Source organism: Ostrea edulis, chromosome 9, assembly GCF_947568905.1.
Source record: "Ostrea edulis chromosome 9, xbOstEdul1.1, whole genome shotgun sequence".
Taxonomy (NCBI): domain Eukaryota; kingdom Metazoa; phylum Mollusca; class Bivalvia; order Ostreida; family Ostreidae; genus Ostrea; species Ostrea edulis.
The window spans coordinates 57963182-57976844 of NC_079172.1; the positions used below are offsets into that span (position 1 = coordinate 57963182).

General features: G+C 35.5%; 1 protein-coding gene across 1 annotated transcript in view; it reads left to right on the forward strand.

Annotated features, from left to right (window-relative positions):
* The window catches only part of LOC125658917 (probable glutamate--tRNA ligase, mitochondrial), a 39893-nt gene that overhangs the window by 4526 nt on the left and 21704 nt on the right, over positions 1–13663 (forward strand). The window contains exons 2-5 of the mRNA XM_048890371.2: positions 500–572; positions 2780–2865; positions 7812–7982; positions 9051–9134. Coding sequence (XP_048746328.2) covers positions 500–572; positions 2780–2865; positions 7812–7982; positions 9051–9134 — 414 coding nt within the window. The remainder of the gene's footprint in view (positions 1–499; positions 573–2779; positions 2866–7811; positions 7983–9050; positions 9135–13663) is intronic.

The following is a 13663-nucleotide window of genomic DNA, read 5'->3' on the forward strand; positions in this document are numbered from 1 at the left end:
TTTGAATACTATTTGATTTGTCAGTTGATGCATCTTGAGCCTTCAGTGTGTCGACCAAAAGTAGGTCACTGTGACCTACTTTTGGACAGTTACATTTAAATTTTCAGGTACTATTTGACTTAACATCATCAAACTTTGTTAATTGATGAATCTTGGTTAGTGAGAATTTTTGCCTGTTCTACAATGTATCAGAAGAGCGATTCTAGGCCTATGGGCCTCTTGTTTATTCTTAATGCATAGTTAAATTTTCGGGACGACCCGTCCCTTCCTCAGGACAAAAACTTGGAATACAGTGTATATTTATAGTAACAATCTAGTTATTGTAAACCTTTAAACTTTAATGAAGCAAAAAATATAATTTATATTTACCCATCATCTTTTAGTGTGAATAAAAGATGTACATATTTTTGTTTCATTCTAGACCAGGCTTGTAGATGTACATATTTTTGTTTCATTCCAGACCAGGCTTGTAGATGTACATATTTTTGTTTCATTCCAGACCAGGCTTGTAGATGGTGCTATTGAGAAGATTATAGAAACACTTCACTGGGCTAATCTTGAACCAGATGAAGGTAATTGCAGTAAAATACATTCTGGCAAAATTGATTTTCATTTGGATAATCTACAAACAGAGGGAGTGGACACTATGGATCAGATTTACTTCGCCGGTCCCCATAAAAAAACGTGCTAAAACATATCATGCCAAATAATATGCAATCTCACTAGTGATTGCCAAATTTGAAAAATGAGCCTTTTCTGGTTTTTTTAGCCGAGTTGCAACGAAGTTGAACTCGGCTATTGGTTTGGTAATGCAGGCGGGCGGGTGGGTGGGTGGTTGGGTGTCAACAATTGGTTTCTGGATGACAACTCGAAAAGTTTACAATCTAATCAAATGAAACTTTTATATATTGTTGGGTACCAAGTAAGGAAGACCCCTATTTATTTTGGAGAAAAAAGGTCAAAGGTCAAGGTCACAGTGACCGAAAATAGATTGAAAACTTCAGACAAATATGGTTTCTGGACAGTAACTCGAAAAGTTTAAAACTGAAATTAGTTCTTCACGATTATAAATATGCCACATCATTCCTGACTTTACAATGTATCCCATGCAACTCGGCTTATGCACCCCTGGGTGCATATATTGATCTTATTTCCACTTAAAATTTGTATTCTTAGACATTTTTTTTAAAGTGAAAAACTTTGTTTAAAATGGTAGTTTTTAATTGGGTTTTTAAATATGGTAAATAAACAATGACATTTACATACATTACTTCGTCAGTGATATGGCATCTGTTGTTAATTTTGCATTAGCCGATTCTGCACTAAGTGTGTATTTACAACTTTTGACCGTTCAACATGTGCTCAGTGTAAACAAATTATGCTTATTAAACTCAGAGATCTTGTGGAAATATGTGATTCTAAGAATAGCGTAATTAATTGGTTGATACAAGTAGGTCTTTTCCTGAACCTTCATTTGTAAAAGTCTTGTGGTTTTGGAGTGTTTGGATTGCAGAAGGACTCCTCTTGCAGTAGGCATTTTGCCATGTTGGAAATGCAGCAACAAGAAATGCAATAGGAGAGTATCCATTCAGGGTTCGAAATTACCTCATGTTTGAAAGTCGGAGACTAGTAAAAATCATGTCTGACTATACTCTGTATGGCATGTACTCGTCTGTATGAACTAGTGAAAATCTGGATATCAATCTTGATTGAGTAAAAATTTTATAATCAAAGGCCGCGTCTCTTAAATGTTTGAAATTGTTGTCATTCATCACATGACAAATGTTGACTTTCCTAACACATGGACGCGTTTATAAAAGAGGTTATTACATGATTAACTCAGAGGTTACTGTATACTCATGAAGATTGTGAAAGCAAAATAAAGTATGGTTGTCTTCTACTGTATAAGTGTCAAAAACTGAATTGTTTGCAACTGAAGTTTTTGGTTTGATTAAATACCTATTGGATAAAATGAATTTATGCGATCATTTTATATGATATACTGAATGGACAAGTGATTATGATTTGCGGACTAGTAAACATTAATAGTCTGCCAAAGGCTCAAGTGAGCTTTTCTTATCGAAATTGTCCGTTGTCCGTCATTGTTGTTGTCGTTGTCATCGTAAACTTGACAAAAAGCATTCTTTGGTGAAGGGCTTTCAAGTTTGTTCAAATTAAGTGCCATGTCCCCTTCAAAGGGGAGATAATCACAAAAATGCAAAAATAGTGTGGGGTCATTTAAAAATCTTCTCAAGAACCACTGGGCCAGAAGAGCTGAGATTTACATGAAAGCTTCCTGACATAGTGCAGATTCAAGTTTGTTAAAATCATGGCCCCCGGTGATAGGATTGGGCCACAATAGGAGATCAAATTTTTACATACAAATATAATGGGGAAATCTTTAAAAATCTTCTTCTCAAGAACCATCGGGTCAAAGATGTTTACATTCACATGAAAGCTTTCTGACATAGTGCAGATTCAAGTTTGTAAAAATCATGGCCCCCAGTGGTAGGTTGGGGCCACAGTAGGGATCAAAGTTTTACATGTGAATATATAGGGAAAATCTTTAAATATGGGCCAAGGTGACTCGTGTGAGCGATGTGGCACATGGGCCCTTTGTTTTAAAAACCTTTGTTGGATGTATTACTAAATCACTAAATGAATATTCTTTTGTCAGGGCCTCTGATTAGTGTATTACTAAATCACTAAATGAATATTCTTTTGTCAGGGCTTCTGATTGGTGTATTACTAAATCACTAAATGAATATTCTTTTGTCAGGGCCTCTGATTGGTGGAGACTGTGGACCATACATTCAATCTCAAAGAACAGAATTCTACAACAAATACTTAGATGAAGTACTTCAGGTACTATGGTTCAATTTAACAAACAGTGTATGAATGAAATGCAAAATGATAATTTGCTGCAAGATATTTTATGCCCCCCTTCAAAGAAGAGGGGCATATTCTTTGCACCTGTCAGTTGGTTGGTAGACCACATGTTGTCCGCTCAATATCTTGAGAACCATTCACTTGATTGTAATGATATTTCAGATGTGGGTTAGTTATGAGTAGAAGAGGACTCCTATCGATTTTCAGGATAAAAGGTCAAAGGTCAAGGATCAATCCACTCTGGACATAGGAAGATAATCCCTATTGATTTAGAGGTCACATGGTCAAAGGTCATGCTGGACATAGGAAATTATTGTTCACCCAATACCTTGAGAACCCTTTGCTGACAGACATCAAACTTGGTACTCTGGTACATCTTAAGGAGTAAATGATCCTATTGATTTTGAGGTCATATAGTAAAGGTCAAGTGTCAAAATGGACTTAGGAATAAACTGTCTGCTCAATAACTTAGAACTTTTTGCTTGACAGACATCAAACTTAGAAAACTTTTACATCTTAAGGAGTAGATGACCCCTATCGATTTTGAAGTCACATGGTCAAATGTCAAATTAGACATAGGAAAATACTGTCTGCTTAATATCTTGAGAACCCTTTGCTTATCAGACATCAAACTTGGTACACTGGTACATTGTAAGAAGTAGATGATCCCTTTTGATTTTGAGGTCATATGATCAAAGATCAAACTAGACATAGGAATATACTGTCCATTCAGTATTTCAGAACCCTTTGCTTGACAGACATCAAACTTGATACACTGGTACACCAGAAGGGGTGGATGGCCCTGTAAAATTTGGGTTCATATGGTCAAGGGTCAAACTGGACAATCATAGTAATATATTGTCTCCTATATTTTAAGAATCATTTGCTTGATTGACACCAAACTTGGTGCACTGGTACCTCATAGAGAGTAGATGACCCCTATTGATTTTTAGGTTGCATGGTCAATCCACTCTGGACATAGAAAGATATTGTCTGCTCAATATCTTGAATTGGTTTGGCACCACTATCAAATGATACATGTGTATAACCCCTTTCAATTTTTTACGACGGGGGCATATATGTTTTACAAACATTTCTTGTTGAAAATTTTCTCTGTATTCAGGGATTTATCAGTACCTTCTCAGGGGCTGATATAAAGCTCATTCTCAATGAAAATTAGGCTCATATTTCCCCCAAGTTGTTTGTAAAATCTCCCCAAAATAGTATATCATTATGAAACCAAATGCTTTGATTTCAGACTACATCAACAGCAGGGTTCGACATTCACGTTTATCAGCTTGTCATTTTCACCTTGAAATGATTTTTGAAGACCTGTTTGTTTACCTAGTTCGTCCAAATGGCGACCTGGTGACAAATTTGGATTGTCAGTATTACTGTCCCCGAAACATTCTTAGACTACTTTCCTACTTGAACAGTGAGTGAATGGTGAATGCACAGTGAGTGAATGGTGAATTCACGCAGAGCGAACTGTGAACGCAATTTAGTAAGCGCACGGTGAACAGTGAGCGTACAGTGAACGCAAAATGGTCTATTCATTTGGTATATTTTGGATTTTCCCCTTGGTGTTAAGAACTGACATTTCAATAAATCATGAGTGTATCATCTCGGTATACTACATGTATTACATTTTGACATAAGATACATAGTATTATTTTCTTAATACAAGAGTATAAAGAATGTATGTGAAAAAAGATAGTCTAGTAATTAGCACCCAGAATTTACAGGTGGACATGTATTCCTTCAAAATTTACAAGCGGTCGTTTGGATTATATGTAATTAAAAACCATTCCCCAAAGGAGTCAAGATAAATGTATTAAACAAACAACACAGGTAGTAGGTACCTCATGTTGACACCTGAACACTTCTAAATAGAATAAAAGGTGTATTCCCACATAGATTTTGCGTAACTCACTTTATTGCAAATACATGTATGGTATATCGACCTGAGGAAAGAATCCCAGAATTAATGAATGAACAAAATAAATAGTGTGACCATGAATTTACATTTAGATTGTGCAATATTTGTATATTTTTGATACGGATAAAACTGTTTATTGTACTGAACTATATGTATACTATATGTGGGGCAGAAATGTACGAGAAAAATTACATCTTTATATTGGAGACAAACGATACAAAAGTAGGGGGAAGGAGTAAATACATTTATTGACTGTCACAATGTCTTTCATAAATATATAGGCATAAAGTAATTAAAATACTTGTCAAATCAGTTTGATATTCGGGCATGAATGTGCATTGAAATGTAGCATCGTTTTTATACGCCCGTCGAAGACCAGACGTATTATGCTATAGCGTTGTCTGTCTTGTCCATCCATCTGTCTGTCCGGACCTTGTGGGCAGGATACAGACCGAACTGTAAGCTCCAAGATTTTACAACTTGGTACATTTGATCACCATGATGAAAGAAAGATGCCTATTGTTTTTCAAGGTCAGAAGTTAAAGGTCAAGGTCTTAGTATTACTTAGTAGGAAAACCTTGCAGGCAGGATAGAAACCTAACTGTAAGCTCCAAGATATTGCAAGTTGGTACATTTGATCACCTTAATGAGAGGAAGATGCCTATTATTTTTCAAGGTCAAAGGTCAAGATTGCAGTATCACTTAATAGGAAAACTTTGTAGGCAGTATACAAACCGAACTGTTGGGGCTAAGACCGTCAAACTTTGTACACCTACACTTTATGCCAAGTGGAGGATGCCTATGGTTTCTTAAGGTCAAAGATGAAGGTCGTAGCAGGATGCAGACTGATTCATTGGGGCAAGGACCATCAAACTTGGTACACGTACATCTTATGTCAAGTGAAAATATTACATAGAGTACATGCTTTGTCTGTTTTCATGATGCAAAGAAAGTATATCACACCCTGATGATTGCTGATACTACTTGATGGCAAGTTCTACAAATCATGGTGTTAGAAAAACACCCTCTATTAGCTTTTCATGGGCATATTATGTACCGTTGGCAGTACTCTTGGGTTGTTTTTTTAAGTGAGAGGAGGGAGTGGGGAAAAAATTGAATTATCTAGAATTCTTGTCAAGTGAGACAAAATAAAATATACTAAATTGTGAATTGTGATTTTGCCCAAACTTGAAAAATACTAAAATGATAATTCAGGGGGTTGGACATCTTCGCTAGCCAAGGGTGACGCTCCACGGTGTTTCTCTTACCATGGAGCATCACCCTTGGCTAGCGAAGATGGGGGTTGGAAGGGTATGTGGGGGTTGTTGAGATAATTATTAACTGAAACTGTCTCATTTTTATACAAGTACCAGTGCTCATTCTTTGCTACATGTATAAGGGTTGAATTCAGAACTGCTGGCTCTAACATTTTTCTCTCATTCAGAACTACCCCCCACTTTTTAACCAAACTATAGTTATGTTTTGTAATAATAAAAATGATTTATTCTTTTCTTTGATATTGGTGAGTGATCTGTAGATTTTCTTGAATTTTCTCAGTTGATAATTTTGACATTTGCACTTCTGGTATACAAAGAAAGTTTACTTTCACTCTTATGCACACGTTCCCTTTTTCATTTTTGCTTCGCTATGAAAATCGATCCTTTTACTTTGGTGTTCTGAATGACAGTGAACGGTGAACACTTTGTCTACGGTGAATGCACAGTGAGTGCAAAACTGTAAACGTCGAATGGAAAAATGGTAAAGTAGAAAGTTTCAGGGACTGTATGTGAATTCATTTCCAGTTGTGCTGTGATCTTTTGGGACTAAGGTTGGGGCCACAATCATGGGGTCAAAATTTTTCATGGGAATAAAGATTGATAAAAAAAATCTCTTGAAAATTACAACAGCTGAAGAATGGCAATTCAATGTAATTCAGGTGAGCAATGTGGTCCATGGGCCTCTAATGTTTTGGCAAAGTTTTCACTTTTCTGTTATCTGAATCATAGGTGCTCGGATAATGTATAGAGTTATTGAAGAAATTCAAACTATGATAGTGACATTTTCTCCACTCCATGATGCAGATGTTATAGTTTTCTGTTATCTGTAATTTTGCTTAATTAGTGTTAAATCTAAAGCAAACTAGCATGGCACCATGCCATGCCCTTTTTAATTGCACCATGCCCTTTTTTCTCTATAAATCTTTTAAAAATATTTGTTAATATAAAAACAATTGTTCTTTATTTCACAAGGTTGATTGAAAAATTTAAAACCATTTATTAAGGCAGCAGGTATTAACTTTTAAAGAGGCTAAATGATTATTCTATTACTATCATAGTATGATACAATGAAAGTGCCCCAAAATTGTCTTGCTGCGACGAAAAGTGCCCTTTTGAACATATGATATGTGTGCCCTCTCTAGATCCTAGATTTAACACTATTAATAATATACTAGTATGCTATAAAAATTAATTTCATAAATGTTTGAAAATTGACTTAACCCACCGCGTACATTAAAAAGAAACTTTTTTAGTTTAGTATACATTTATTTACATTATTCGAGTGATATCTACAGATACACCAAAAAAAAAAAAAAAAAATCCCTAGCAGTTTCAGATGTGGATAGGGCAATGCCAAACCAACTAATTGTGGCCTGCATGGTTATGGTTACAGTATGGTAAATATTGATGAGAGCTCATGTGTTACTGGCACATTGCAATACTCATGCACAAAATATTGTTTTGATAACTTGTACAAATACATGTATGTACTACATTGTTTATACACTCATAAAATGTCATATTATATAATTATACAGTTCTGTGTGACCCGAGATCTGTATAGATATATTGCAAAAAAGTGTCAATGCATAGTGATTATGGATATGAATAGATCTAATCCCTGCATACAGATATCTATTTCATCATGCTTGTGTCCCTGTTTACAAGGCAACAAAGTTTAATTCAGGTAACCTTGTTTGATTTAGACAGGGGCAGCATATAAGTGCTACTGTTCCAAATTCCGTTTGGATTTGATCAGAAAAGATGCTATCAAACGAGGAGAAACTCCAAAGTATGACAACAGATGTCGACATCTGACAGAAAGGGAAGTTCAAGAACAAACTGAGAGGAACACACCATATGTTGTCAGATTTAAGGTAAAAAGGGAAGGGTATTCCATGTCTAAAATTTCACAATTTGTATGCATAGAATGTACGTATTACACATTGTATGTAAGTATGATGAAATTTAATCTCAATATGAAAACCTGTTTTAATAGATCATACAAGTAATATATATATTTACCTGTTTTAATAGATCATACAAGTAATGTATATATTTACCTGTTGTAATAGATCATACAAGTAATATATATATTTACCTGTTGTAATAGATCATACAAGTAATGTATATATTTACCTGTTGTAATAGATCATACAAGTAATGTATATATTTACTTGTTGTAATAGATCATACAAGTAATGTATATATTTACCTGTTGTTATAGATTATACAAGTAATGTATATATTTACCTGTTGTTATAGATCATACAAGTAATGTATATATTTACCTGTTGTAAATACAAGTTATGTATATATTTACCTGTTGTAATAGATCATACAAGTAATGTATATATTTACCTGTTGTAATAGATCATACAAGTAATGTATATATTTACCTGTTGTTATAGATCATACAAGTAATGTATATATTTACCTGTTGTAAATACAAGTTATGTATATATTTACCTGTTGTAATAGATCATACAAGTAATGTATATATTTACCTGTTGTAATAGATCATACAAGTAATGTATATATTTACCTGTTGTTATAGATCATACAAGTAATGTATATATTTACCTGTTGTAAATACAAGATATGTATATATTTACCTGTTGCCTAGAGGAAATGTTCAAAGCCATGTTAAAAATGATCACATGTACAACTTAACTAGTATTTGTGAAAGATTTACTTTTGACTCACTAAAACATTTTTTAATGCATTCCTGCTGCCTGTGAAAACTTTGTAATCATATTATGTAGAGGGGATGCTTGTTGAATTATAGTTCAATAAATCTTTTTCTCTATTGAATAGGATTAACTAAACTAAATACAGTGTTAACTGTCATTACTATATCTGTTGATATTTTCATGAACATGTCACATATTTACTGTATTTGGTTTCATATGAAACACGGTTAATGCAGGTGTTGCTTTTTGTAGTTAAAACCTGAAGACCATGAGTTATTCACCGACCTTGTTTACGGTCCGTACGACGTGAATATTGCAGACAATGAAGGTGATCCAGTGCGTATATTTCACTTTATAGTAATGAAGTAATGTTTTGTTATAGACATGTCATGGTGAAGTTAGATATATCTGCCCAATTACTCCCAATGCAGTGTACACTGTGCAGTGCTTCACAGGGTGCACATTGGAATGGGAATGGTGAAAGGCATATTTCTAATCTTCCAATCATCAATTGAATTGATGAAGGGAATTTTTTTTTTATACACCTGTAAGTTTTTTTTTTAGTTCACCTGAGCTGAAAGCTGAAATGAGTTTTTTCTGATCTATTCTTCCACAATAAGGACTCTCAGATCAGCGTTTGAAAGGTTATTTGACAGACAGATGACCATCAATGTGACATGTACACACAATTACACGTGCTTGTTTCACCGTTGTGTGGAGTCATACACAGTATGTCAGCATAAATGTGGTAAAAAGCTACAATGAAAAAAATCAAACCAAAGTAAGTTAATGACAAGTACTGCTTTCCATACAAAATTGTCTCAAAACTGAATCCATGTTATACAATACCTTTGCATGTAATAAATTTCATTTTCACATCACTAATCAAATGGCTCATGAACATGTAACACCAATTCAATTCACTGAATTCATATTTCAAGACAATTACAGTTAACAATCATCGACAACAGAAAATGACAGGAATAGCGCACCATACTTTAAACACGTAGCAAACATATAAACTTAAATTATGCACAATTGTATTCATGAGCATAGCCGACAGTATAGACCCAGGTCATTGACAATGTAATTAATAGAATAATCAAGACTAGTGTAAAATTATCATAACTACTTTCACCGTGGATTACAAACGTTCAGACCAGATTAGTTTCCGAGAACTTTTGCCTTGACAGTATGGTGGCACAAACATACACATAAACATTCATATTCGATCCAAGTCTAATTGACGTAAATGTAAAACAATATTCTTGACATGAAAATGATCAAACAACAGACAGAATAGATCACCTTTTGTCTTCCATCTGCCTGTCCATAAACAAAATACTGCCTGTCCATAAACAAAATACTCCCCGTCTGTCTGTCCATAAACAAAATACTGTCTGTCCATAAACAAAATACTGCCTGTCCATAAACAAAATACTCCCTGTCTGCCTGTCCATAAACAAAATACTCCCCGTGTGCCTGTCCATAAACAAAATAATCCCTGTCTGCCTGTCCATAAACAAAATACTCTCTGTCTGCTATCTCAAGATATCACTAGCAACATCTGAACTAAAAAGGAAGGAATTAAGGAAACGGATGTCTCACTAAACTTACAGTTTCAAATGCTCGTCAATCACACAATCACTTCACTTAAACATGTTCACTCTCAATGAGAAGAATCATTACTGGCTTGATATAACCTGCAGGCTTTCCATTCACTAGGGTATGAACCTTAGCTTTGTGTACATGGTCATCAGAACTCTTGAAGGCTTTCAAGACTAAACCAATAGGCCAGCAGATCTGTGTAACACTCTTGTCTGTGATAAGAACCACATCTCCCTCGGCGATGTTGCGTCGGCTATCACTCCACTTCCATTGACTCTGTAGTAGTGGAAGGTACTCCATAATACACTCGCTAAAGCTTGAACATGTCCCCATTCAGCCTTGAACTTGTCACGTTCATTGAATTTTCCAAGTGAGTTGGCTTCGAATTCGTACTCGGTCTTCTGTGTTAACAGCATTGCTGGGGTAAGTATCAATGGAGAGTCTGTGGAATGAGAGGTCTCGAAATCCTATGAGTACACCAAGAAGACTGTTAGATAAGTCAGGTCCTGAGAGTAGAATGTTGTTAAGGGAAACTCCATTAAATCTGGCGGACGAATCAAACACACCCCAAATCTGATCTGGTTTTTTGGGGTGGTAAACACCAAACAATGGCAGGTAAACACCAAACAATGGCAGGTAAACACCAAACGATGGCAGGTACCAACATTCTCCTCCATCAGACAGGTCTGGTGCAACTTCCGCATTATTATTGTCAGAGATCTTTCCATAAATGTAAGAAAGTGTTCTTTTTTTACAGCATTCTTTCTCAGGCTCGCATCTAGTAGTTTAGCTCATTGGACTGTTTGCTCCCTGTTGTTTGGTTAATGCTGCCTCTTCTCAAGAAATGGCAGTGGGGCAACCCAACTTCCTGTGGAATCTCTGAGAAATTCACCATTCATTTGTTTGATAAACATTCTTGTCTTCAATCGACATGCCTAATGTATCGTCGTCCTTAGTTCTGATGAATAACTTGGACTCATCCCACCTAGACTGACCCACTAGTTCTCGTATCTCGAACTTGTTGCTTCATGGTTTTAATATTGTAGGCTGACCTGTTGGTAGCAGGTATGTTTTCTTGACACTTATATCCTGTTAGGCATGTTGTGTATCAAGACAAGTTTCTCCAATGACAACCCATCTCAATTTTAGTTGCTTGGCATATGGAGCTTTTGGTGGTCCAAAGATTTGGTGTAGAATGTGATGTGCACTCTTCATCTAGTGGTTGGGTATTTGATGTAGAATGTGATGTGCACTCTTCATCTAGTGGTTGGGTGTGCTTGGAAGACCTTGATAAGCTTCAGTGTTTGGTCTTGTGGACCTTGACCTGTAAGTTTAATTTAGTTTTGATAAAAATCTTAGGTATTTAATATCTCCTGAACTATTTAAGATAAAGCTTTCATATTCTGTATGTAAATTTTTCATGGTAGTTTAAGGTCTTCTGAACAAACCAGCTAGAATATTATAGCTCACACTACATGCAACATCATTGAGACTTGGAAGAATCGATTTAGTGCACAGTAAGCATACTACCAATCGCCATTATAATATAATAGTTATTTCAAATCCCAATAAAATCAAATTAATACACAAAAACATACAAAATATTTGTGTCTATATATACATACAGTAGCATCATGATAGTCATTTCATTATTTAGCTCACCTGAGCTAAAAGCTCAAGTGAGCTTTTCTGAGCACCCGTATTCTGGCGTCCGTCTGTAAACTTTTAACATTTTTGACTTCTTCTCAAAAACCACTGGGCCAATTTCAACCAAAGTTGGCACAAAGCATCCTTAGGTAAAGGGAATTCTAAATTGTTAAAATAAAGGGCCAGGCCATCTTCCAAGGGGAGATAATCGAGAAAAGGTAAAAATAGAGTAGGGTCATTAAAAAATCTTCTTCTGAAGAACCACTGGGCCAGAAAAAATGGAATTTATAGATAAGCTTTATTAGGTAGTGCAGATTCTAATTTGTTAAAATAATGGCCCCCGGGGGTTGGATGGGCCACATTAGGGGTTCAAAGTTTTACATACAAATATGTAGAGAAAATCTTTAAAAATCTTCTTCTCAAGAACCACTGAGCCAGAAAAGCTGATATTTACATGAAAGCTTTCTGACATAATGCAAATTCAAGTTTGTTAAAATGATGGCCCCCGGGGGTCGGATGGGACCACAATAGGGGATCAAAGTTTTACATACAAATATAATGGGGAAAATCTTTAAAAAGCTTCTTCTCAAGAACCACAGAGCCAGAGAAGCTGAGATTTATATGAAAGCTTCCTAACATAGTGCAGAGTTAAGTTTGTTCAAATCATGGCCCCCTGTGGTAGGATGGGGCCACAATAGGGGATCAAAGTTTTACATACAAATATATAGGGGAAAATCTTTAAAAAGCTTCTTCTCAAGAACCACTGAGCCAGAAAAGCTGATATTTACATGAAAGCTTTCTGACATAGTGCAGATTCAAGTTTTTTCAAATCATGGCCCCTGGGGGTAGGATGGGGCCACAAGGGGGGGGGGGGATCAAAGTTTTACATATATATACTAGGAAAAATCTTCTTCTCAAGAACCATTGGGCCAAAGAAGTTCACATTTACATGAAAGCTTTCTGACATAGTGTAGATTCAAGTTCGCAAAAACCATGGCCTCCAGGGGTAGGTTGGGGCCATAATAGGGACTACGGTTTTACATGCAAATATATATGGAAAGTCTTCTGATATGGACCAAGGTGACTCAGGTGAGCGATGTGGCCCATGGGCCTCTTGTTTTCCATTTTGCTATCTTGAATTTTTTTTTCAAGTTTAATTATTTTTTTTAAACATATAAAGTTCACATGCAAATTATGATTACATCGTTACATGTCACAATCTTCTCGGATTGAAGAAAATCTAGCACAATGCTTTGATATCGCTCTCGTTCACCAATTGTGTAGTTGCCATTTTCAAAATGCACAAAATATATGCTTCTCTAGTTGATGTGAATTGTTATGAGATAGCGTAACATCCAAAACTTTGATAATAGGGCCATTGTATTGAATTGGGTCATGTACGCGTTCTTCCTCTCAGTCTCGATCGGGATGATAAGTTGTGGTGATTGTTTTCTTGGTGTTCGTTAACTTACATACCTCCTTCTTTAAATTTGATCTGAAGTTCTTACCATTGTCAGAGAGTTAAATGCATCAGTAAAGAGGACAAAGGAAAGGGAAGAATCTGGCTATCTCAAAATTAGGGAAACATGTCAGAGTCATTTTAAATTCCT